This window comes from Balaenoptera ricei, chromosome 17 (genome assembly GCF_028023285.1).
Source record: "Balaenoptera ricei isolate mBalRic1 chromosome 17, mBalRic1.hap2, whole genome shotgun sequence".
Classification (NCBI taxonomy): Eukaryota; Metazoa; Chordata; class Mammalia; order Artiodactyla; family Balaenopteridae; genus Balaenoptera; species Balaenoptera ricei.
In genome coordinates, this window is record NC_082655.1 from 66,641,690 (window position 1) to 66,668,652 (window position 26,963).

Below are 26,963 nucleotides of genomic sequence, written 5' to 3' on the forward strand. Positions count from 1 at the left end.
TAAGGGCCAGAGAAAAGATTCACCACAACTACTCATGCTCAGGAAGCACCTGTTTTGCAAACTACATTACAACCATCTTTGAAATGCTGCCATTTTGGTTAATGTACGCACAAAAATCTCTTCAGGATTCTCATAATAATAACCTCCCAAGAGCACACGTGTCTCCATCTCTTCTTCTCTCTGCCCAGAGTCTCATACCTCTTCGTCTAATTCATAGGCTTGTATTCATTTCAGTTCAGCTAATCTATATAAAGAAGCATGTTGCCAATTGTAATATGTTTCCCAAAGGTAAGAATTCATTTTCTCTACCTCTGACATCGTTTTCAACTTCTGTAGTTTCTTTTCTTTTCCATCCCCGATGACATCTTAAATGTTCTGAGCATTCTAAGAATTTTCTTTCTGAGGGATCGCTTTTCTTTCCAGCTTCCCATTTAGTGTTTTCCCTAATGTGTCCATTTCAGTACATTTGTTCATCTAATTAACTCCCTTGACTCAGCTGTGATGTTGAGAAAGGTTATAGAGGAAGCACGTTTCTGTTGAGATTTATTCCTTAATCTTGCCATTAAATTTTGTTACATTGTTCCTGTTCCAGTATTGAAGGAAGGGCAAAAAGCATGGTTTCTTCTACTGCCACCTGTGAATGAGGATTTGATGATGTTCTCCAACGTGTCCTTAGCTCATCATTGTGCATCTCTTAATTACAAAGTACTCTTAGGTTCAGTGGGGATACAGAGAGCAACAGGGTTATTCTCTGTCCTTAAGGAGCATTCTGTGTGAACAGTCAAACCTAAGAAAGGTTGAGTTGAAACAGTGTAGTGCTAGGAGAAGCAGCAAAATGCTCCAGAAGAATGCAGGAACCAGAGATTTCTTATGTAAAGTGTTTGGGAAAAAAACTAATAAAGGAGGTAAAATTTATCCTCAGCATCAGAAGATGGGAATGAGTGAGGGACAGAGGATAGGGAAGGGATATTCATCCAAGGCTGGAGATATAGACCCTTTTCAATGAGCTCAGTGATGGTATCATTTCCATCAGAACAAACTTAAAGTATACTTACATTTCACTGAAGGATGAACAGCATTTCTAAGCTGGAAGATCACTTTATGACTGTCTTTACCAGTAAGATACCTGAATCCCGGGAGGTGACTTGGAACAGTTCACTTCACACGACGGCACTAACACGTCGTACAAAATACTGCAGCATAAAATTATCTTACCTACTCTTCATAATGGTGTCATCCTCATTTTATTGTTGGAGAAGCTGAAGTCCAGATAATGTGCAGATAATTGTTTAAATGACAACTTACCACGCCCATTCAGATCATACTGTCTGGATTCGTAGGTTACACTGTCCACTGTGATGACATTTGAACTGCTTAGTTTTCCATGCTCTGTCCTGTAAGTTAAGAAAAGTGGAGATGGACCAAAACCTGCAGGATCCACCCCCTCCATAGGTGGATCATTTCCCAAACATTGAAAGAGAAGAAGGTCGTATTTTCAGAGTCAGTGCAGGTTCCATAATTGATGTGGCCAAGCCTGGGTCCTGGGCAGCTCCCCTCCCCCAGCCCCAAACCTCTGGGAGAAGGTGGCAGCCAAAGCTCCCCATCCAGGAGCCCATCAGAGGCTGGACCACCTGACGCTGTTCTCATCACTGCAAAGCAAGGCTTGTGGCATAGAGAAGTGATGCTCTCTCTGAGAAAAGTCAAGGCATGTCCAGTTAAGTGTATGAGGCAGAGAAGGCAGGTAGAATGAGAGAAGTCATCTCAAAGCCTAGAGGAAGCCCTGTTCAGTCTACCCTCCACTTTTCAACCCAAATATGGCCTCACTTTTCTTTTACTGTGAAGGGTAAGGTCTACCCCTAGCTCTGCACTGGATGAAGTCAGCTGAACCCAGAGGATAGAATAAGGAACTGAGTGTGTCTGAGTTCTCTTTCTGTCAGATCCTCCCTGAAAGTGCGTGACACCACGTTGATTAGTACTCACTTACGACACATTCCTTAAGAGAGTGTTTAAAATTAAATTTTACCCTGTGGATTATCGGTGATCGTGTGCATTTTGTGAACCAGGGATGTTCCATGTGCCAGGTTGTTAGTTCATTCAACAACAAATGTTTTTTGAGCCTCAGGAATGTTCCAGGCTCTGTTCTTGACACAGGGGACTCAGCAGTGAACAAAATGAAGTCTGTGCCCTCTGGGAGTTTACATTCTACCAGAGCACACAGACAATAGTAAATATAAAAATGCATCTAGTCGACAGAAGTGCCTGGAAGGATGACCTGGTGTGTAAAGAGAAGAGAGTTAGGGCAGGTGAACTGTTTCAGAAGAGTGGTCCAGCAGGGTGACATTTTAACAGACACCCGGAAGGAGTGAGGAAAGAGCCACCTTGATATCTAGGGGAAGAGTGTTCTGGGAGAGGAAACAGAATTACCAAGGCCTGGCGGGGGGGGGGGGGCAGTGTGGTTGGAGCCCATTGGCCGAGGAGAGTGTCAGGGCTGAGGGTGGGGAGGTAGAGAGGCCAGATCACAGCAGGCATGTGGGCATGGGGCAAACTTTGGATTTTGTTTTGAGTGCGGTGAGAAGTGTTTAAGCAGAAAAGTGACAAGATGTCATGACATTTAAAAGGAATCTGTCTGGTTGTTGGGCAGAGAATGGTCTGGGGCAGGGCAAGATGGGGAACGGAGCCATCAAGTAAGAGATGCTTCCAGTGGTCCAGGTGAGATGTAATGGGGGCCAGGTTTGGTGCTTGCGGTGGAGGTGGTGATGGCAGTCAGACTTGAGGGGGATTAGAGGGTAGAGCTACCACGATTTGTCAGTGGATTAAATGTGAGAAATAAGAAGAGAGGCGTCATGGGTGACACCGTGCTTTGGGGCCCAAATAGCTAGAAAAGTGCATTTGCCATTTATCGATATGGAGAAAATGGCAGGAAGAGAAGGTGGCGTTGAGGACATCAGGATTTCCGTTTGAGTTTGAGATGCCTGTTCAAAATCCGAAGGGGAGATGGCAAGTAAGTTGTTGGATAAATAAGTCTGATGTTCATAGGTTACTTGAGGGCCTAAATGTGTCAGCACAAATGCCACTTAGAGCTGACGTGCCTGGATGAGTTAAGCAGGGCAGCGAGTGTGAACGCAGAGAGCCAGAGGAGGCATGGGGCCAAGGGAAGTAAGCATCCACGAGTGAGGTGTGATCCACTGTGTGTAATGCTGGTGAAGGCTTGAGAAAATGGAAATCGACACTGTGCCATTGGATTGGACAGAGCAGGGATGCTGGTGGCATGTTGGAGAAAGTAGCGTGATGGGGATGGATTCAAAAGAGAGGGGGAGGAGAAGAAATTGATGCAGCTAATACAATTCTTTCAGTTATTTTCGCTGTACACTATAGGGTAATAGAGAAATGGGGCAGAAACTAGAGGGAGAATTTGGGGGTATTTTTAGGCAGGAAATATATCCAACCTGTATACATAGGTGAGTGATCCGGAAGAACACTGGCTGAAGCAGGTGACAGGGGGCTGGGGTCTCATGCCCAAATGAGGGGCTGGCCTTGGGAGAGCAGAAATTCATCCATCCTAACAAGAGGGCAGGAGACTGTTCCTGAAAAGTGCTGGCAGGGTGTTTACCCAGGCATGGAAATTGTGGAGAGCGGGTACTTCTATTTTTTCAGTGAATGAGGGGGCAGGTAGGCAGGTTTCTTGCTTGAGTCTAGAAGGAGACTTAGTCCTGAGGGTCAAGCTGTCCCATGCTGTCGCTTGCGACGCCTCAGTATGTCATGAATATAGGCAGCATTGAGATTCTGTGAAGGCAGGAACCGCCATCCGGCTCGGTTGGGTCCCCAGTGCTTAGCACGTTGCCTGGCGCAAAGTAGGTGCTCTGTCTCAGCATATAATCCTAAAGTGGCGTTTCCTCCACTGGCTCAGGGATTTGTTCGTGGCAGCCACAGGCAGGATGGCTACATGGTTTGTGGGCCCTAGGGCACAAAATGCAGGCCCTTTGTTCATAGATCAAGACTTTCAAAACCACACAGCAGAGCCTTCAACCACGTGCAGGGCCCATCTGAGCACAGGGCCCCTTGTGACTGCTCAGGCCACAAGTCCATGGAGCTGGCCTGGTACACAGTTACCAGTCGAATCTGATCAAGCACATCCGTGGGCAGTAGGCCAGGGGCACTGGCCAGAGCTAGGACTTCCTGAGAAGATAGCATTACGTGTTTACGTTTCTCTCAGAAGTTTAAGAAAGAAGGATCAAATCCAAAAGAGAAGCTGCTGGCATCACAGATGGAAAGAGGTGAAGGTATTAGCAGCATTCTAAGAAAGCGGAAGATGCATCAGAGCTGTTTAGAAACCTTTATCACCAAAAACATTTGCTGGGGGTGTCTCCTGAGTCAGAATTCCCCAAATCACAACAGTGGAAAGGGGAAGGTGGGAAAAATTGAAACTCGGCAATAGAGTTTACAGTCCATTATCAGTACAGATGTGGCATTAATGACTAATTTAAAAAGAAAAGACATAAGAAAATCCTCCCCATTCATTCCTCAAACTCCAGCAGAGAAGGACAGTATGAATGGAAGATTAGATCCAGGGCAAGGATAAGATGACCAATTTTTAACTGCTTTAAAATTGACTTGTTTCAAAGATTGCTTTCAAAAAACAATCTATAAAGGTCTTTTTGAAGACGTTTTCCAACATTGTTCCCCTTTTATTGGGGGAAAAAAAAAAGCAAGTTAGTTAAATGAGTGTGTGTATGTATATACGTCCGTGCTCTGCTGTGAGCATTTGTCTTCTATGGTAGTGACTGTCACCGGGCAGTGCAAGCGTGAAGTTTAGGCCGCCACTGGAATTTCTTTAGAGTTTGGAGAGTAGTGGGAATTTCGGGGAGTTTTTTATTGCCTGAAACTACTTTATTTTCATTTTCATTCAGGATGACTTCAATCTACTAATAAGCGAACATCGGGAAAGATCAGGAACATTAGTTTAGAGCATTCGATCAAGAACAATTAGTTTACTTGTTATCCAGTTTTATATCTTTAATTGTTCCCAAAGTAACACGAGCCTTGTCAACTGTATTTTTTTTAAGTGACAACGTTAATTTATTCTGTTTTACTGTCAAAGACTATCAAGCTTTAAAAATAAATGTCAAGAGCCTAATCAAATTTAATCAGGTCTTTTTACCAAACGTATAAATGTCTACTGTACATTGTATGCAGTGTTCACAAATATACATTATATATAATGCTCACATTGACAAGAGATCACTAGCTCTCTATCTCAATACACCATGTCAAAATGGACATTGACTGATTTTCCTCTTCCTGAATAGGAAGCAATAAATACATGAATACATGGCAATCATTATCTCAAAAGAAGTATCAGTGCTTACCAAGCGTGCTACAAATTCAAACTGGTCAGAAACCATTGTCAGAAAACGTCCGGGAATATCAGTTTTCAACTCTGAGGATCTCGGACTAGAGAGGTTGATTCCAGGCTGACTTACAGGAGAGGAGAATCCGTTTTACAGAGTGTTGTTGGGTGACTGTGGGAGAGCCTGGGAAGGAATAGCTGTCAGATTCAGTTGTCAGAGGTGACTGCAAGTCAAGGAAAATCCAAGCGTTCGGTGTGCAAGGCATACGTGCTCCTTTTCCATTTGCCCTTTCACCTAATTTCCTAATTCTCCTGTACAGTCATCCCTCAGTATCCTGGGGGATTGGTTCTAGGACACGCTCCCTCCGCCCCATACCAGAATCCACGGATGCTCAAGTCCCTTATATAAAATGGTGTAGTTGTTTGCATATATCCTATGCACATCCTTCTCTATACTTTAAATCCTCTCTAGATTACATATAATACCTGATATAATGGAAATGCTATGTAAAGAGTTGGCAGCACGTGGCATATTCAAGTCTTGCTTTTTGGAACTTTCTGGAATTTTTAAAAATATTTTTGATCTGTGGATGCTACACTTGAGGATACAGAGGACTGACTGGATAGTGAACAGTATGGCTTGACCATGGCAGGCAGGGCCTTTGAGTTTTTCTTTTCCTCATGAACAAACTTAGCTCATCATGCAGCGTCACTGGAGCTTGCCTGCTTCTGTCATTTGTCACTGTGTCCTCCAGATTCAGTCAACTGCAAAGAGCCCAGTAAACAAGCGTCCCCAAGGTCGCACACCTGGAACAGTGCCCATCGTACAGTGGTTTCGTTAGGCTTGGTGCCTGCACGGAGATCTGTTCTGTTGGAGATGAGAACACAGAATCCCTCCCAGGATGGGAGGTGTCGGTGCCCGTATCAACCCGAGGAGAATCTGTAATCTGTTTTGCATGTCAAGTTACTGTGTTCGTGAGAAAAACAAAATCCTGTCCTCCTCTTGCTTTGTTTGCATATTCAAGACAGGGATGTTTTGACAGCATGATGGCTCAGCTCTCTTAACACCTGGGATAGGGCCTTTTAAAAAGTATATATTAAATTCCTTTTCTCCTTGTTATCAGCTCCCCCAGAATTAGCTCCTTCTTTTGGACCTCGTTCTCCAGTTAGTTCAGCAACATGTTTCACTTACTATCTTTACTACACAGTTTTACCATTTACCATTTAACAGGTTTGAAGAAGTGCTACCACCCAGAAAAGTCAGGTGACAGTCGCTTGCTTGAATCTCAGTCACAACAGAGTTACTTACTTGAATCTCATAGTCACACAGTTACATTAATGAATGCAATTATATCCTCCCACAAGCCAAATCTGCTTTGTAAATAAAGTTTTATTGAAATACTCCCATACTCCTTCACCAACATCCGGTATGGGGTTGCTTTTGCAGCATAATGGCGGAGTTGAGTCACTGCGACAGAGACCACATAGCCCACAAAGCCTAAAATATTTACTGTCTGATTCTTTGCCAAAAAAATGTGCTGACCTTCAATTTCAATATGTCCAAAGTTGGACCCAAATTCTCACCTACATTTTTCCCTCCATCCCTCCTTCTTCCTAAGCCCCATGATCATACTACAATCTGCCTAGTTGCCAAACCACTAGCATGAGCATCAACCTTCCCCCTTCTTCTTTATCCCATTAGTTATGGATTTCACTGCCAAATGACTCTTTGAACCTGTAACTCTTCCTTATCCCCACTACCTGCATCTGGGCCACCAGCATCCATCACCTGGATGACTGAATTATCTTCCCGACTGGTCTCCCTTTCTCAGTCTTCATTTGTCTCCAGGACCCTTGCTACACTGGAGCTAGAGTCCTCCATCTAAAAATGTAAATTTGATGACATCGGCCCCTTGTTGAATTCTTTGCCTGCCACTCCAGCCTCATCTCTGTACTCTATAGCGTCAGGTCACATTGATTGTTTTTCAGTTCTTCAACATGCTCTCTCTGCACCTTCACACGTGCTCATGTGACTACTTGGAGCGCATTTATATACCCTTTTTATTGGCATGTTTGTCTTCCATCATGAGGAACCTTCTATGACCCTGCAAATCTGAGTTACATGGACTTCCTCTGTGGTCACCTAGCATTCTGCTTTTCCCGTTTCATAACCTTTTCCAAGTTGTTTTGTAATCTCTCATTTTTATTCATGAATCAGTGCCTTCCTCTGAATGTTAAACTCCAAGAAGGCAGGAACCATATCTGTTTGGTATACATCATTATACTTCAGGATCCTAGTACAGTGCCTAGAATAGCGTGAACATTCAGTCAGTGTTTGTTAAATGAATGCTCTTCTGAGTGTTTTCACATCCATTATCTCAGTGGGGGTAAAGTTGAACAATTTAGAGAGGATTGTAGTGAAACATGAGATGTTAGTGGATTAGAAGATTAAATTATTTGTTGTTTTGTACTTGTAGGAGGAAGGAGAACTAAGAGACAGGAAAGCTGGTTAGGAGAGTAGAAGCATTTAATTCTACCTCGTAAAACAAAGAGGAGGAGTTTTGGAAAAAAACTAGCTTGCATTATTCAAATTTCATATTCCTTCTAATAAGTTGTCAGATTGTCCATCTTTTAGGGCTTCTTTTCTTCACCTGGAAAAACTTTACATAGCATGATTTAAAAGTCTTCTTGTAGACTTTGATCATTGAATTTGTTTTCTTTGGGGGGAGGTTTACAGAAGTAAGTAATCGATTTCATTATAGCTTTTCTATTTCCAAACAAATTGAGATGGAATGTATTTTTAAAGATTTAATTGAGTTTTTAAAAAAGGGATAAAGAAGTAAACACCAAGAAATAAAGGAATAGGCAATCAACTGGAGGAAATCTAGGCTCAGGAAACTTAGGTAAGATAAACTACTTTGAGGACAAAATTATCTCTAAACTATCTGGAAGTTGAGGTGTAAAGCAATAATGCGATAAGACACATTGCCTGGTGTCTTTAGCTTCTTCTCAGATATGAACTTCCAAAGCTGGAGAGCTCAGCACCATTCAGGATAGACTTTACAGACAAGTACTTGAAGTCCAGCTCCATTTTGAAACTGTTAAAAGAGATTGGTGTGTGTTCTGTATAGGGTGGTGGCTATAAAGATTCTGTATGGAGATGTAGATCGCAGAATATTTAAAGAAAAAAGAGGTCAAGACTTTTTCTTTAAAACACAACTTTGAATCTAATGAACTCCATAAAAAATTCATTTGAACTTCCTAATTCTCTATAAAACATGGAAGAGAGATGCTTGGTTTGGAACATCTTGAGAAGATGCCACAAACATCTACCTCTGCAAGGAAAGAATCTAATATAGATTTAGAGAATGCTTATCGTTCACCAGGCGGCACTGTATTCTAACAGTTCTATGAGATGAGTTAGCTCAGCATTTATGTTAATCATCCCGATTAACATAAATTGAGCATTGGGTGGAGTTGTTTTGAATTTTCTGGCCGTAATTAACCAAGAGCCTTGTAAGTCATCATGGTGGTTTCTAGGTTCAAGGATAACATGTCCAGTTTATATGAGGAAGTTTGCTATCTTGTTTGGTATGCCAGAGGACATGCAAAAGCTACATCTAAAATTGATAGGAATCAATTAGGTTTTCAGGTTAAACAAGAGACATAGGGCTGTTTCATGTGATTTAGAAACAGAATTTACTCTGTCAGAGTCCATTCCTATCTACCCTGACTCATAAGGCTTTGGAGAAGCACTTCAACTTGGAGGTAATACTGAGATCGCACAGTTTGACACACGGAAGGCCTTGTTGGTAGAGTCAAAGCTGATAGTACATTAATAAAGCCTACCATGTCTTTAGCTGTTCTCCGCAGTTCTCTGTTTGGTGAAATGTCACATCAGCGTCTTCGTGAGAATAATCATTCCTCTTATTAGACTGAGAGATTCCAGCCCATATCTAGTAGAGTGATCTGGCAAAGAGGCTGGGGGAGAGCCAGCACCCCGGCGCATCTGGAGTTTGGGCAGGTAGAGACTGTCTGATGGGTGAATTGGATGGACTATGAAAAGAACGTACCTAGGGCTAAGAGTAGAGGGTTTTTTTGTTTATTCTGGAAACAGGATAAGAGTCTCTTCCCGACTCCACAACCACTGCCCAGCTCTTCCTCTGAGCTGGTTGGGGGTTGTTTTTAATTTTGTGGTTTCTCTACGATTATTTCTGTGGTTTTTCTGAGTTTCCCAGATGCGTACTTTTAATGTGCTGCCTGGTTTGGGATATTTGGTTCAAAGAGATGAAGACACAGGAAGAGCCTGTGATGAATGCCGTAGAGTATGGCATGGCTCGTACATGAGCTCTCCTCATCTTGCCGCTCCCTTGTTCTCACATAAAATGAGGGAGAAAATGGAGAATTTTAAATTTTCAAAGAAAAATCCATCTGATTCCATTTTCCCTGGCCCAGGGGTTTTTCTTTTCATTTCGTTCCATGAGCCAGAAGCCTTTCTTTTTTTCTTTTTTTTTTTTAAATTTATTTATTTATTTATTTTTGCGGGGGGCTACTCTTCGTTGCGGTGCGCGGGCTTCTCGTTGTGGTGGCTTCTCTTGTTGCGGAGCATGGGCTCTAGGCACGCGGGCTTCAGTAGCTGTGGCACGTGGGCTCAGTAGTTGTGGCTCGAAGGCTCTAGAGCGCAGGCTCCGTAGTTGTGGCGTGCAGGCTTAGTTGCTCCGCAGCATGTGGAATCTTCCCGTACCAGGGCTCAAACCCGTGTCTCCTGCATTGGCAGGTGAATTCTTAACCACTGCGCCACCAGGGAAGCCCCAGAAGCCTCTCTGTAGGCAGGAGCATGGCTGGTAAGGCAATTGTGTGGACCTCTCAGTATGGCCAGGAGCTCTTTGTGGGATGAGAGAGAAGCAAGTGGACCTGGAGATGGGGACACGTTGTCTCACCTCAGAGAACCACAAAGAAAATCTCCCCCACTTGGTACAACCTGTTGTCTCCCACCTTCCATTAATTTTTAATTATTTCTAATCACACATTCTTTCCAAACAAGTCTAGCATCAACTATCTCTTAAATTATTTACTGATGTCCGTAAAAGATAATGTAGAATTTGAGCAGAATGAAATGTGCTTTACTTTTCCGACTTCCCTATGGATTAAAACAAGGATAATCTTGGCACCGTGGTGATAGACCAAGAGATGAAAGTCCTTGCTGTATTTCCACAGAGTACAGTACAATCCACAGCCCGTCAACACCCATTAAAGATTCAGATTCTGATCGATTGCGTCGAGGTTCAGATGGGAAGTCACGTGGACGGGGCCGAAGAAACAATAATCCTTCTCCTCCGCCAGATTCTGATCTTGAGGTATGTCATTGCCAAGGCCTGAGTAAATAGTGAGGTGTTTTAGTAGCTAACTGGTGATTCTGTATACCTGCTGTGAGCAAGGTGTCCAAATGCCTTTATTACTGCATTCTGTTCCATATTAACTATAAGTAAGCCAGTTTTTTTTCCATATTGAAGATAAAGCAGTTATTTATTTCTGTTTTCTCTTCTACTTTAACTATGTAGTAAAGCATTTTTTTTTCCTCTTTAGTGAAACATCATAAATTATATAATCCTGCTTTGACAAAATTCTCTTGTACTGCTCTGTCATTGCCATTTAAATTAAGTGTTGTACGAAAACTGCTTAATAAAATCCACTCGGAAATTAAAGACACGCTATGTATATTGAGAAAGGAAAACCCAGGATATTCTAAACAGAAGTGGTTATCACCTTATGAGACATATTTTGGTGGAGTTCAAAGCAGGAGGGATTAAATAAAACTTTAAAGGGTGATAGATTTCATAGCCTTGAATCCACTGGAATTAAGTTTCTTTTTATTGCCCAAGTGAAACTGATGGTAGAAAACATGATTCTTTTAGCTGAAAAGATGGAAAATTTCCAGCAGAACTTGTGTGTATGAATACGTACTGGTGTAAGTGGGATTGGTAAGAAGAAGAAAAGCAGGCTTGGGAGGCCTTTTGTGGTATCTCAAAGACCTTTTTGAAATGAGTTCCTTCAATAATTCGATTCCAAATACCCCAAGAGTGTGTCAGGAGCATGTGTGTTGCGTCCGCTTAAGTTGTTAACTCTGAAATCTGAAGAAAATTGGGCAGGAACAATATATCATCCATTTGATAACATCGCAATAGATAACCTAAGGTGAATAGATAATGTACAGTTTCAGTTTTTATGTGCAATTTTTAAATATTTGGCTTGATAAGAATAAAACACAAGATTAGTTATTTGAACACTTCTTAATGAACAGAGAGCAGAGATAAGGAAAAGATCAGTTGAGTGATTTTTCATTGATTGCCCCTCTCTGTCTTAGAAGTTATAAACAAACTCATTTTAGCTTATGTTTCATTTCTTTGGAACTAAGACTAAGAAGCAACTACAGAAGTAGAAAGGACATATAGTCTTTTTTCCTATATTTATGTCAGTGTTGCTAATGTATTTATCCTCTTGTACCTCATTTGAGGTTATATCTGAGGAAAGCTAGGAGATACCCTTTGGAACAGCTGTGTTTAAAAAAAAATAGTAAATTCACATTTTTCATTTGTCTCCCATTTAAAGACTACCTTTTCATGTTGAAGTTAGCTGAATAGCAGGTTTCTCAACCAAGGGAAAGACACAGTGATTGGTTCTTCCTTTGTAGAGGGTGTTCATCTGGGACTTGGACGAGACAATCATCGTTTTCCACTCCTTGCTCACTGGGTCCTACGCCAACAGATACGGGAGGGTGAGTACCACAAGGCATCAGTTTTTAATTTCTTTAGAGTAAGTATTCCTAGAATTGAATATTTTTATCCAAATGGGAATGTGGCTTAACTTTAAATAATACATTTAAAATATAAAAAGGAAGATAACCTGATTTATTGAAAGAGTCAAATATATATGTACAACAAGAACATATAAATGAACAGAAGGAGTTCTTTTTAGGCTCTTAAAAATGAGATAAACTTTATGCAATTACATTCATTCTTATTTCAGACCCCAATGAATACAGGTGATTGGATACTATTCTAGGATGAAATAGTAAAATATATAGATGATACAGAAAGGTCTTTTGCGTTGTATTTTTTTGTCACGTCCTTTTATTCTTTTTATTCCCAACATATTCAATGGAGCAAATATTGCGCTTGATCTTGTCTTCCGTGATTACCAGTGTTAGTATTTTATTTTCAAAGCACCTGTTATGAATGTCTTTATTAGTCCCTTTGCTGTGGGGCTAAATTTACGTGAATGGTTTGTAAAATCAGGCCTCTGAATGACAAAGGACCAATACGACCAATTCTGAGTCGTTACAATATTTATCTTGATGGTATAGGTACAGAATAATGTTACAGATCACCTTCCATGAGTACAACTTCAATTTCAATCTTCTGCATTTGGGTTTCTCAAAACCTTGGAAATCCTTTCTGATTGCTTGGTGGTTCCATAAACCTTTCCCATGCAAAAATCATGTTATTTAAAGTGCGTTTAAGTAATTTCTGAAATATCCTGTGAATATGATATTTTTCATCTTTTTAATCTTTAAAGAAATAACTATTGTTAAGTCTTAGATCCTTGAAGCTATTGGTGTGAAGCCTTAGGAAGTGAATTCTTGTGTCTTGGTGACTCCAGATTTGTATCACAGTTAAGTGTTAAAATTGATACTTGTAAAATGGTCATGCTGTCTTTACAGATTTTATGCAGGTAATTCATTCTTTCAATAAATGGTTATTTCAGTAAATACATATTGAGCACCTGATGTGTAGGTATCTGAAGGTGAAAGGAGAGAAATGATCAATGAGCTTCACAATGCAACCTTCCTTCCTTTAACCCTAAAGCTACACCTAATCCAAAAAAGGGTTGGAAAAATGCACATTTATAAGAGCAAGAATATTCCACCATTTGAATGTCTGTCAGAAATAAGATATCTGTAAAACACAATATGCCCCATCTTATTGTTAAACAAATTTTCTGTGAGAAGACAGTTAACAGAAACACAGATTATAAAAAAATAAGGTCATAGAATCAGTCATTCAAAATAAGTCTCTATTTGTGGCTAGCACATAATAAGGATTCAATAAATATTAGTTGTGATTTTTTATATTATTTCTTCTATCAATACTATTACTATCCCTATTTCTACAAAAACTACTACTTTAAAAGCCTGAAATAATATCAAAGTGTAATGAATATGAAGAGTCTTGAAGATCATCTTAACAGAACCATTTTAATCTCCCTACAGCTAACTCCTAAGGAAGAGAGCTAGCTCCTGGAACTCACTCAAAAGTGTTGAAAAGGGCATGCACTTAGGAAACCAACATTTGAAAACCACCCAGAAAGTCTCAAGTCTTTAAAAGCTTTGTCACTAGAGGCCAAATTGATGTAAGGAGAGTTGTCTTGATCAGTGCACTGTTAGCCATTGAAAGGGGTCAGCTTAGAGAGAGGTGGTGAACATCCCATGACCGCACGACCTCGTGTCAATCTCTGGCCATAAATTATTGGTTTACACATGGAGTTCACACCTAACATAGAAGCCACTGGCAGCTTAGAATTTTTCATTTGGATTCTTGACAAGATCTAAACCAAACATTACAAATATCATGAATTTTATTTTTACAAGTGTCAACCATTAGTATTTTGAGACTTCAACCGATAGTATTTTGTTTGTTTGTATGTTTAGTTTTCTCATACTAGGGCATGTGATAAAAACTTTTACCTTCTGTAATTTCCCAAAGCCAAATGTATATATTCTTTCAAGTATGGATGATTTGAGATGTTTAAATGTAAGCTTACCCTTTGTTTATAAGTTGATGGGGGTTGGGAAGAGAACAACTTCAGAAAGCCTGGTTGGGGAAACTCTTCCTGAGCATGACCCTTTGAGCCTGAGGTCAGAATGACCTGAAGGGTCCAGTTGAGAATGTGCCTATCAGGAGAAAGAGTGTTCTAAGCAGAGGAAACAGCAAGCACAGAGGCAGGAAAGGGTTTGATGTTTGAGAGACAAAGAGGCCGGTGTTGCCTAGCTTAGTGTTGGAGATGCAGAGTCAAGAGAGGTGTGGGCTGGGATGAGGGCAGGTACAGAGCGCCTCCCAACCATGGTCAGCAGGGTTAATCTCATTGCACATTCCGTAGGAAATCCTTGGAAGACTTTGAACGGGGACGTGACAAGGTCTGATTTAGATTTTTAGATTACTTTGGTTGTGTGTGGAGGACTAATGGTATGGGGAGAGGGGTGGGGGAACAGAGAGGAGGTTTCAGGGGTGATCTGATGCATTAGCAGTGCAGATGGAGAAGCTGATTGGATGATGGATTCTATTGTGTTACTGAGTCTAAGCTCGTACTCCTGACTGCACGACAGGCCAGTAATCGAGAGACAAGTTGTTGGGGCAAGGAATAACGACTTTATTCAGAAAGCCAGCAAACCGAGAAGATGGTGGACTCGTGTCCCAAAGAACCATCTTGCCTGGGTTAGACTCAGTCTTCTTTTATACTGAAAGGGGAGGGAGTAAAGTCAAACATTTCCTGTTTCCCATCAGCCTCTGGAAGGGATGTGTTAATTTCCTCAGGATATTCCCTGTGAGCTAAACAAAGGTATTTTAGCTTAATGCTCATTACCTGGGAGGCAGGGTTCCCAGAGATGGGCCATTATGTATAATTTAAGCTTATAGGTGACATCCCTTTAGTGATTAACTTGTAGTAGAATACAAAAGGTTCTTCCCTATTACAATTGCAGATAGAGAATTAGGATTTAATTGGACTGTGCTGGCGGGCAGTAAGTAATCGGCTCAGGGTTTTGTCCTGAGCAACCGGGAGAATAGTCATAGATTTGTTGAGATGGGGAAGAACTAATTTGGAGGGAAAATGGAGAGTTCAGTGTTCTACTGGTTTGAAACGCCCTTTAGACATCCACTTGGACTAGGCAAGGAGATACTTGGAAGGTGAGCCTGGGGCATGGGGGAGTGGTCGGGGCAGGAGATGTCAGATTTAGTCAACAGTGCACAGCTCAGGATCAGAAGGTCCTCAGACACTATTAGCTTGCTTTCTTCCTAAACACCTTCTTTGTGCTGGGCACTCTTGGTCAGCCTGTGGTCTCATTGCTGGGACACGCCCCTTCCTGACTTTTGAAGATGCTATTGCTGAGGATGTTGAATTGTAGCCTGAGGCATGCAAGAAAGCTTGCTCTGTGTTCTCTTGATTAGAGAACTTTAGAGTCTGGCAGAACTGCTCTCAGATCTGATAATCATGTCTTGTAAAACTGTGTGGCTCAACAAGGATTCTTCCAAATAATAATAATAACCAAGCTGATCAGAACTTGCATCCCCCTAGAAAAATGGTACAGATGAACCGGTTTGCAGGGCAGAAATTGAGACACAGATGTACAGAACAAACGTATGGACACCAAGGGCAGAAAGTGGTGGGGAGGCGGGTGGTGGTGTGATGAATTGGGAGATTGAGATTGACATATATACACTAATATGTATAAAATGGATAACTAATAAGAACCTGCTGTATAAAAAAATAAAATTAAAAAAAAAAAAAGAACTTGCACCCCTCTTGTTTACTCGGGGCACAGGAGAGAAATCTTAGAGCAGTTCAGGGGCGGGCCGCCTTTCTTGGAGCACAGGTTCGGGGATGTTCCTGGGCTTTGTCAAGGGAGCGTGTGGCTGTGCCTTACTCTTCAGGCATATAAAGCAGTGAATACCCGACAATGTGATCCCTGTCTGGTCTCTATGGGAACCAGATACTTGAGAAGTAGCTTAGTCACAGTAGCTCAGGCTCCTGGATGAGTAGGCTATTCAATAAGGGGATACAGGATCTGGTTGATATAATGCAAAATTAGGGCATGTTATAGCAATATGTACCCAAAAAAAGTTTGAGAAGGTCCCACCTTCCATGTAATCCTAGCTGTGGGAAGCAGTCCTGCTGGGTGTTATAAGGAAGTGTTTTATAACAAAGGTGATGGGAACAAAAAGAGGGTGCTAGCTACAGTTCAGATTTTAGGGAAGAGAAAAGAAACAGCATATTAGCAGGAAAATGAAGTCCATGGGTGTTACTGTAAATTAGGTTGTTGTTAATAATATCTGTCCTAGCTTTTTTTGTTTAATGCTTCTTTTTAAGTTGCTTTCAGACTAAATCCAAATTCCCCAGTTTTACTGAAGAAAACTCGTCTTGATATTTTTTGTTGAATGTTCTCTTTAAAATAGACAATGTAATAATCTAGTTGTTAATATCAAAGCACAGACCCCAGATTTGTATCTAAAATAAGTATTGTGCTGATGTCCCAAGCATTATTCCCTTTTTGTGGGAGGACTTCCCAAGATACCCAGTATCTTGATTGTTTTAATACTTTCTTTTTATTGTTGCTTTAACACCTGTGTCTCATACAGATTTGGGCTCGAATAGGTCTTCAAAGTCTCGAGCCTCACTCATTTTACACAAAAACCTAAATGTGAACACTTAGGACAGCATAAAGCTTAGCATTTTTAATTGTAGGCCCTACTTATTAAGAATCTCCTGTGTGTCCAAGACTCATTTAACTCAACTTTAGTGCTCTGAAACTGCTATTGCCAAACCCATTTACAGATGAGGAAACTGAAGAGGTAGAGACCAAATGTGAAAAACACTTAGCATCATGTCTGGCATAAAATATGTATTAGTTGTATTTTCATGTAGCTGAACCTTGGCTGTCAAACAAAACAAAACAAAACAAAAAACTCCTTGAATCTGGCATAGTTGCTAGTGAGTAAATTATGGCAGTGTCTTTAAATTTTTGAAGTACCAATATGTGATAGGCCTTATGGTGTAATAGAAAGAGCATCATATTTGAATTCAGATAGAGCTAGACTCAGATCTAAGCTCTGATTTTCAGTTCATTGACCTTGGGCAAATTGTTTATCTATGCTGAGCCTTAGTTTCCATATCCATAAATCTGACTACTTATAACTGCTTTAAGAATTCATTGCTTTAAGTGCCAGTGATCTCGCAATAAGGCTGGAGGGGAAAAAAAAAAAGATGTAAGTCGTGTCATGAATTTGAAGGGCCTTTTTAATAGCAATAATCCAATGATAAAAACAGCATATGTCACTGATTGATCTTGTATCTGCTGTCTAAGCATTTGTTTTCTAATGTACCAGGCTTCTAGGAAGGTCCCCATTGTCATAGTGAATTTAGATCAACTAAACCTCCCTAGTGAGTGTATTACTGTGATCACATTTCATCAGCACATTGATGAAAGAAAAATTTGACGGCAGTTTATCTAACCCATTTCATCAAAACACTCTAGGTATCCAGTAAAGATAGCTGTTCTTACCCTGTTTTAGGGTAAGAACTCCCTAAAACTCCAAACTCTGTTGAGGGATAACCGCCTTCCATGGTGGCTATAGATGTCAAATTCTTAGCATGGCACCCAAGCGGCCAGACATCCAGTGTCCTCCTTGGGCTCTAGAGGATCTGGTTACTTAAACAGGATGATCTCTCTTTTGGAACCTCCAGACCGGGGGTTCATAAACTTTTTTGATAAAGGGTCAGATAATAAATATTTCAGGCTCTGTGGGCCACATCCTGTCATAACTATTCAGCTCTGCCCTGGTAGTGCAAAAACAGCCACAGATAACATGTAACTGAATAAATGTCAATAAAACTTTACTTATAGTTCCCAAGTTTGAATTTCTTGTAATTTTTACATGTCATGAAGTATGATCCTTCCACTGGATTTTAAAAATCTAGACCAGGGATTGACAGATCACATCTCATAGGCCAAATCTGGTTCGTGGCCTGTTTTTGTAGAGCTTCTGAGCTAAGAATGTTGTTTGAATTTTTAAAGGGTTATATATTAAAAAAAAAAGAGAGAGAGAGATGAAGAATTTGTCTCAGAAACCGTATATGGCCTGCAAAGTCTAAAATATTTTTTGTCTGTCCCTTTAGAGAAAAGGTTTGCCTGCCCTTGCTCTAGATCATGCTCTGAACTTTGTGGTAGTTAATATTACTCCTGCCTTCAGGACATCAGGACAATTCAATGACGGCCACAGTGTGGCTGACTAGACAGTAAACTCAGTGCAGGCGTTGTGTGTCTGCATCTGGGGCCCCAGTGAAGCACAAGCCAGCACATGAATTTGTCAGGGTAGGCAGAACAGTGGTAACAAATAGGCCCCAAATCTCAGGGCTCAAACACAACAGAAATTTATCTGTTTCCTACTGAATGGTCTTGAGTGGATCTCCCAGGTTGCCTGGTTTAGGCAGGCTTTGGCACTGCAGATGATGGTTATACCATCTCACCGTGTAGCTTCTGAGGCTTCTGTGATCCTTGTCATCAGCCCTCTAGCCCACAGGGAGAAAAAGCAGGGGAGAGCGTGAGTGGCAGGCTTCATGGGCCAGGCTTAGAAGGGTACCTAACCTCTGCTCCCTTGGCCCAGTGCAAAGGAGACCAGGAGACGTAGCCTAGCTGTGTGCCCAGGAAGAAACAGAGAATGGGTTTTGGTGGATGGGTGGCAGTGGCAGCCATAGTTCTCAGCTAAGAAATATTCGACAAATGAGTAAAACCCAAAGCACACTTTCAAACCTTTGTGGTGGCTCTGGTCATCCCAGCAGAGCAGTGCCCTAGGGCTATGTGACAGGTGTGCTGAGTGGCCACTTGCTCCCAAAGGATGGTTCCCTGATTTTATTCTCTTCTTTGTGTATCAATGCCAAGTTAGATCAAAATGATGAAATAAATTAGGGTTCCCAATATAACCTTTGGAGACTGTGAATTGACATGGAACCTAAACTCTCAAAATGAACCAAAACACAATGTTTTTGACTATCAAAGGGATTTCCAGCTGAAAGAGCCTCCTTCATCCCCTTTTTTTGCCCTTATCCTGACAGCGGTTCTCTTTCCGTTTAACTGCCACCCTCTTCCTCCTTACTGGCTGTAACACAGACTGAAATGTATGTTCCTGCTACCTTATTGAATGAAGCCTATTTTTCACGTTCATACATGTAAAAGGAAACGCAGTGAACAAACATGACTCACCACAGCTTTCCAACCACCATACTGGCCTGCCACCACCAGCTTTGGACCTCCCTTGCTCTAAGGCCTGGAGAAGCCCCTTGGAGATAATGCAAGTCTCACTTGTTCTGTCTTAATCTTCCCATCTATAAAATGGGAGCAATCACAGGGCTGTTGGGAAAACAATGGAAAGCACCTAGAAAAATACTCATAGGTACTTTGTAATTAAGAGCTATTATTGCTTACTTTGGGGTGTTCAGAGGAGGGAGGGAGCAATAGTGAATACTTTGTTGTTCCAGGTAGCAGACTGGGAGAGGCGGAAGGAGAGCGTAACCATTTAGGGAAATGAGAGGCAAAGTGGCTGGATATCTATTAAGTACATAGAGAGGATCGGACTTGCAGAAGATGAGTAGCAGAAAATGTATTGAAATGGTAATAAAAATACTGCACCTTTGTTCAGCTTTTACAGTCTGCACTGCCATCTCACATTCATTAAATATCCAATTAGTTCCTTCTTGTTTTCTAATGAGGAAGCTGTGGCTCAGAAGACTAAATGATTGGCCCAAGGAACCACATCTGTTAACTGACAACATCAGGAATTTCATCTAGTCTTCTGATGGGCCCATCACCCTCAAAAGGGGGGTGCCAGGAGCCCTGAATGCCAGGATTTTGTGACGTGGGCTTGGGGATGCCATGAACAATATTGAAACAGTAGAGCAATATGATGGACGTGTACCATTTGGAAGATCGATGGTGATAGCAGAGAAGATTATTGCAGTCCTCCCGGTAGGAAATAATAAAGGTCTAAGAGAATGGCTGTAACACTAGGAAGGAGAGAGAGATAGGAGAGTGGTTACAAGTGAAATCTAGATAGGTCTTTTGATTGGATTTAGCTGTGTAGGCTTTTTGCTGGCACTGCGTGGGCCCCAACTTGGCTAGATCTGTTCTGGCTTTCTTCTCCTTCCTCCCTCTTTGTACCACGTCTTGGCATCTGTCCCATGTTTGGGATTCATTGGGTTTTCTCCACAATCACAATTCATCTTTGGAATGGTGACGTTCTTACCCTTATTCGCTACTTGGGTATTATTTTCATGATGTTGAAAGAGAGTCTCTTAAATAGGAGAAAATTAGAGCAGTCGAGTGTCACATATCTAATCAGTAAAAATGACCAGATTAGCCCTACCACAAGTTTGGATTTTTTTCTTTTTAAAATCATTCAGTGAGTAATTCAGCTGTGATTTATTTTTCATGTGTGTACCTTCTCTCCTGGTAATCCAGATTATTTTTTAATTGACGTCAGAGCTATGCCCAACTCCTAAACCTTGGCATTTCACACCAGCTGTTCAGTGATAGGGCCTTATAAAATTGCAAAAAGTTAATATACCATTGACGGTGTTGATAACTTTAGACAGGTTAGAGAAAAGAAAGAAAACAATGGAATCTTTGGGTCTCATAGGTTGTACATATCATTTACATAACACTTTTAGAAATATTTTTAAATGAAATAACATTTTAGCATTTTTTTTTTTTCTTCTCTCCAAGAAGGGAGCTAATTTTCTCATCTTATCTTTAATCCTTCCCTTGTGAGCAACCAGCATGGGGCCTTGAAAATAAGCCACTCCTGGACTCAGAGTGCCTGCCCATTCCTGTTTTTCAGCTTCTTTTTCTCCAAAACAAAAGATCCTGAATGGGGAGAATTTATTTTAAATGGCATTTGGGCCCTGTCTGTGGCTGTAATATTAGCATTCTAAACAAGGAGTTGCTTAAGGGGTCCAAAATGGGTATTTTTTTTTTTTTCTTTCCTTTGATTGAGACTGGCCAAGATTTGTTGTTGCTTTGAGGATACTTTACAAGATTTTCACATTGACCAACAAATCCTCATAAACCTGTTCACATCCTTCGCATCACACCTCACTGGGCCACTTCAATCCCATAATTGTTCGCCAGTGGAGGCTTAGCTGCCCACATAGGATCAGAGCAGATAGAGTTTTTAGAACCTTACGTTTTAGTCCACAAATTAAAAATGTAAGTACCATATCCCAGGGAACTAGTCAGACTTTCTGAAATAGTTGAACCATCTTCTGGCACCTCTTTCTAGCCTAAGATAAACTCTTTAAATAGCATTTTTAAAACATGATAGATTCTACTTTTTGATCCAAAGTATTAGAATAGCAACTGCCAGGATTCTGTACAGGTTTGATCACATAGATGTAGTGGGGTACATATTCAGATAGGAGAGATGCAAAAGACATTTATCATGTATTTAAAAGGTACTTGGAAATTGGAAATAATAATAGATAAAAATTAAAAAGCAAAATTAATTTTTTTGGCTTTCAGTAAAATAAACCCCCAGCATCACTGGTACTTTGTAGAACCCTATTACTATTACTGTAGAATTACTACAGTAATATTACTATATTACTATTACTGTAGAATTCCTATTACTCGGAATGCTGCAGCTATCTAATATTAGAACAACGACTTAGGTATTAAAATATTTCTTAAAGGTCTCAGCTTAAATAATTTGAATTGGATAAATGTATATTACCTTATACTTTTGCTTGGTTTATTTCACTGTTAGATTTTTTTGATTTTCAGTTTAGAAAACTAAGATGGTAAAAGAAAAGGAATAAAAGGGCAAAATTTCAAGGGTGTGGAAATAGGAACCAGAGCTATGTTAACAATATGAACAATTTTTTCTTTTAATATTTTACTGGTATATCTAAGCAATAAAGAGAAATTGCTTTCTTATTAACATTTGGTGCTATTTTTAGTTGTTTTTACAGTAAAACTTAAGTGACTTATTCTTTTTGGACTACACAAGATCTAATGTAATATTTGGCATTGGAGCATTGTTAAACCAAAACTAAAAATCTTGGGATGTATCTTTTAAAATAGTCATATAAAAAAAGAGATATTTTTATGGCTAGATGAATGGTTAGCTTTAAGGTTTCTAGAGAAAGGACAAAGTATTTTATTTTTATACTCAAAATAACATTCTGGATCCTATTCTAAAAACCCAAAAAGAGATAAACAGGTTTTCCTCAAACTATCTATTTTGAGGCTCAAAGGGCCATGGACACTCTGAGCCAAAAATAGAATTTTGAGAAAGTAAATGAAAATGGGTTAAGAAAAGCATTTTTTAATCAGTCTCAGTTCGAGGGGTGGTAGATATGGGGGGTAGTCGTGTTTGCCATTAAAAATAGATTAAATTGCCATTGAAGCCACGAAATGAGAATTAGGGCTGAGTGCCTACCATCCTTCCAAACAGTTTTACAGATAGTTAAGATCAAATATCATGTACAAATACTGGAATTAGCAATGCAGATGTAACTATAATATTTCTCAACATAAATGGCCAACGAAATAATCTGAGCAGCATGAACTTCAGCTTGGTCCCTGGAATAAAGCACAAGTCATGTCAGAAAGTACCCACTTCTGCTCCTCCCCACAGATCTGGATAAGATTCCACGCTAATGCCATGTGGTCTCCATGTTAGGACTAACCAAAATTTAAGACCCCATCCAAGGAATTTATCATAGTAGAAGTAGTAGATGGTACGCAGTTCCTTAGCCTTCTGGCCTATAGTAGTTTCGTTGTGAGTAATGATCACTGAAAACGTCCATTAAATAATTCAGAAAATTGTACCACCAAATGGCACCATTCCAAGTTGCACACGCAAAACCACCCGTGTTATACAGGCTGTAGTACCTAAGACACACTTGGCTGTGCACCCCTCTCCTGCCAGAGTCACCATTTATCTCCTGGTCTGATACCAATGAGTCATTCAGAATGTCAGTCCTTTATAATTTCTTTTTTTTTTTTAATTTATTTTTTATACAGCAGGTTCTTATTAGTTTTCTGTTTTATTTTTTTATTTTTTATTTTTTAATTTTTTTTTGAATATTGTGCTTTTTAAAAAAAAATTATTTATTTTTATTTACTTATGGCTTTGTTGGGTCTTCGTTTCTGTGCGAGGGCTTTCTCTAGTTGTGGCAAGCGGGGGCCACTCTTCATCGCGGTGTGCGGGCCTCTCACTATCGCGGCCTCTCTTGTTGCAGAGCACAGGCTCCAGACGCGCAGGGTCAGTAATTGTGGCTCACGGGCCTAGCTGCTCTGCGGCATGTGGGATCTTCCCAGACCAGGGCTCGAACCCGTGTCCCCTACATTTGCAGGCGGATTCTCAACCACTGCGCCACCAGGGAAGCCCTAGTTACCTGTTTTATACATAATAGTGTATATATGTCAGTCCTTTATAATTTCTTGAATACATACATAGCAGTGTAATAGGTGCCTAGCCGTAATTCCTGCCTTCAGGGAGCTTATAAATTAATAAAGGAGGCAGTCGGTAGGAAATGGATGAATCTTCAACAGCAGTCCTTCATTGGGGCAAAACTGATCTAAACTAACGCCACTCTAAATCCACAAAGAGTGAAACCACAGAATCTCCAAAGGAATAACAATATTAGGAAGGAAACAAGTCTTCCTGTATTACTCATGACAAGTGTTCTCTAATAGCTACAATTACTTAGCTAGTAAGAAAGAGCCAATAATAGGATGTCAAATGATAACACTAGTGTTGTGAGCCAGAAAAAAAAGATCAGGATCCACAGGAGCTGCACAACCAAAAAATAAATGCCAGAGGCCCTAAATGAGATGCTTCTAGGGTTACTGCTATTCTTAAATTACACTGGGAATTCTCCTTTGCAGCCGATCAGCATTGCAATGTGACACTGCTGCTCCTAAATGTATAAGACATAGGTCCTGTGGCTTCCATGATAAATGTAGGAGTTTCTCTGGTTTTCTGGAAAAGACCATCCCATATGATAAAAATTAGTAGAGTTAATACAGGAAAAGCATTGTCTTCTGACCTACATCCTTCTGTATATGACAAATCTCACTTAAGTCTGAGTACAGATTACCAAGCAACTCCTAGCATCTTTTCAAAAAAGGGGAGATATGCTGAGGAATTTTGCAGGACTTTTGCAATTTTGACTTTTAAAACATTTTTTTTTGTCATTTTAAAAGTATGGTTTGAGTGTGCTTTACATTTTCAAAATAAATATTTTTAATCTATAATTTCACCACCAAAAGACAACCAATCTGGACTCAGTGAATATTTTTTTTAAATTTATTATAGAAACTTCTAAACATCTACATAAGTAGATGAAATAATATAATAAAACCCAGTGTAACCTCTGCCAGCTTTAACAATGATCAGATCCTAGTTCATCTTGTTGCATGTGTGTCCTTTACCACATCCCTCCCCTATCCTGCTCTACCCTAGGGTTATTTTTCAAAGCAAGTCCCAGAGATCATATTATTTCATTTGTATGTATTTCAGTATGTATTTAAGACTCCATTAAAAGAATTTTTAGAATAGAAATAGATGTTACTCAGAACTTTAGCCATCTAGCAAAATTAATAATAATTTCTTAAAATCATTGAATGTCTAGTCAAGTTACATTTCTCCGGTTCTTTTTTTAATTTTAAATTGTAAAATACACGTAAGATAAACTCTACTTTCTTAGCAGTTTTTAAGCATACAGTTCAGTGGTATTAAATTCATCCATATTATTGTGCAACCAATCTCCAGAACTCTTTTGATCTTGCAAAACTGAAAGTCTATACTCATTAAATAACTCCCCATCCTCTCCTCCCCACAGCACCTGGCAACCACCATTCTACTTTCTGTCTCTGTGATTTTGACTGCTCTGTTATTTATTTATTTTTATTGAACTATAGTGGATTTACAATGTTGTGTTAGTTTCAGGTGTACAGCAAAGTCATTCAGGTATATATATGTTCTTTTTCAGATTCTTTTCCTTTATAGATTATTACAGGATGCTGAATACAGTTCCCTGTGCTATACAGTAAATCCTTGTTTTTTATCTTTTTATATATAGTGGTGTGTATCTGTTAATCCCATACTCCTAATTTATCCTTCCCCTTTGGTAACTATAAGTTTGTTCTTTATGTCTGTGAGTCTGTTTTGTAAATAAGTTGATTTGTATTATTTTTTAGATTCCACATGTAAGTGATATCATATATTTGTCTTTCTCTGTCTCACTTACGTCACTTAGTGTGATAATCTGATTTTGACTCTCCTGAATACTTCATATAAGTAAAATCATACAGTATTTGTCTTTTTGTGAGTGGCTTACTTCACTTAGCATGATGTCTTCAGGGTTCATTCACGTTGTATGCATGTGTCAGAATTCCTTTCCTTTTTATTTAAGGCTGAATAATACTCCATTGTATGGGTATGCCTCATTTTGTCTATTCATCTGTCAGTGGACACTTGGGTTGCTTTTACCTTTTAGCAATTGTGCATAAGGCTGCTATGAACATGGGTGTACAGATATCTCTTGGAGACCCTGCTTTCAATTATTTTGGGTACCAGAAGTAGAATTGCTGGATCACATAGTAACCCTATGCCTAATTTTTTGAGGAACTGCCATACTGTTTTTCTTAGCAGCTGTGCCAGCAGTGCACAAGGGTTCCAGTTTCTCTATATCCTCATCAACACTTGTTATTTTCCAGATTTTTTTATTTTATAGTAGCCATCCTAATGAGTGTGAGGTGGTATCTCATTGTGATTTTGATTTGCATTTCCCTAATGATTAGTTATGTTGATCATCTTTTCATGTGCTTGTTGACCATTTGTATATCTTCTTTTTTTTTTAGCATTTTTTTCTTCCTGTTTTACTGAGATATAATTGACATCCAGCACTGTATAAGTTTGTGTACAGCATAATGATTTGACTTACATACATCTTGAAATAATTATCACAGTAAGTTAAATAAACAAAAAAGTATTTTTTACCTGTGATGAGAACTCTTAGGATTTATTCTAACAACTTCCATATATATCATACAGCAGTGTTAATTATATTAATCATGTTGTATATTACATCCCTAGCATTTATTTTATGACTGGAAGTTAGTATCTTTTGACCACCTTCATCCAATTCCTCATCCCCCCACTTCCCACCTCTGGTAACCACAAATCTGATTTTTTCTATGAGTTTGTTTGTTTTCTTTTTAAGTATAATTGACCTACAACACTATGTTTGTTCCTGGTGCACAACATAGAGATACGATGTTTCTATTATATATCTTCTTTAGAGAATATCTATTCAAGTTCTTTGCCCATTTTTTAATCGCGTTGTTCATTTTTTGTTGCTTAGTTGTAGGTGTTCTTTGTATATCCTGGATATTAACCTCCTATCAGATATGAGTTTCAATATTTTCTACTATTCCATATGTTGCCTTTTCATTCTGTTAATTGGACCCTTTGATGCACAGAAGTTTTTAGATATAGTCAAATTTATCTATTTTTTCTTTTGTTGCCTGTGCGTTTGGTGTCATAGCCAAGAAGTCACTGCCAGATTCAGTGTTATGAAGCTTTTCCCCTAAGAGTTTTATAGATTCACTCTTAGGTTTAGGCCTTTGATCCATTTTGAGTTCATTTTTGTCTACGGTGTAAGGTAAGGATCCAACTTTATTCTTTTGCATGTGGATATCCAGTTTCCCCACACCATTTGTTGAAAAGACTGTCTTTTCCTCATTGAATAATCTTAGCACCCTTGTTGAAAGTCATTTGAC

The 26,963-nt window shown here is 39.8% G+C and overlaps 1 protein-coding gene across 6 annotated transcripts in view; it reads left to right on the forward strand.

The window, feature by feature from the left end:
• The window catches only part of EYA1 (EYA transcriptional coactivator and phosphatase 1), a 325,108-nt gene that overhangs the window by 239,775 nt on the left and 58,370 nt on the right, over nt 1-26,963 (forward strand). For all 6 annotated transcript variants that reach the window (XM_059902377.1, XM_059902373.1, XM_059902374.1 and 3 more), the window contains 2 exons: nt 10,565-10,704; nt 12,039-12,122. In XM_059902377.1, the coding sequence (XP_059758360.1) occupies nt 10,565-10,704; nt 12,039-12,122 (224 nt within the window). The remainder of the gene's footprint in view (nt 1-10,564; nt 10,705-12,038; nt 12,123-26,963) is intronic.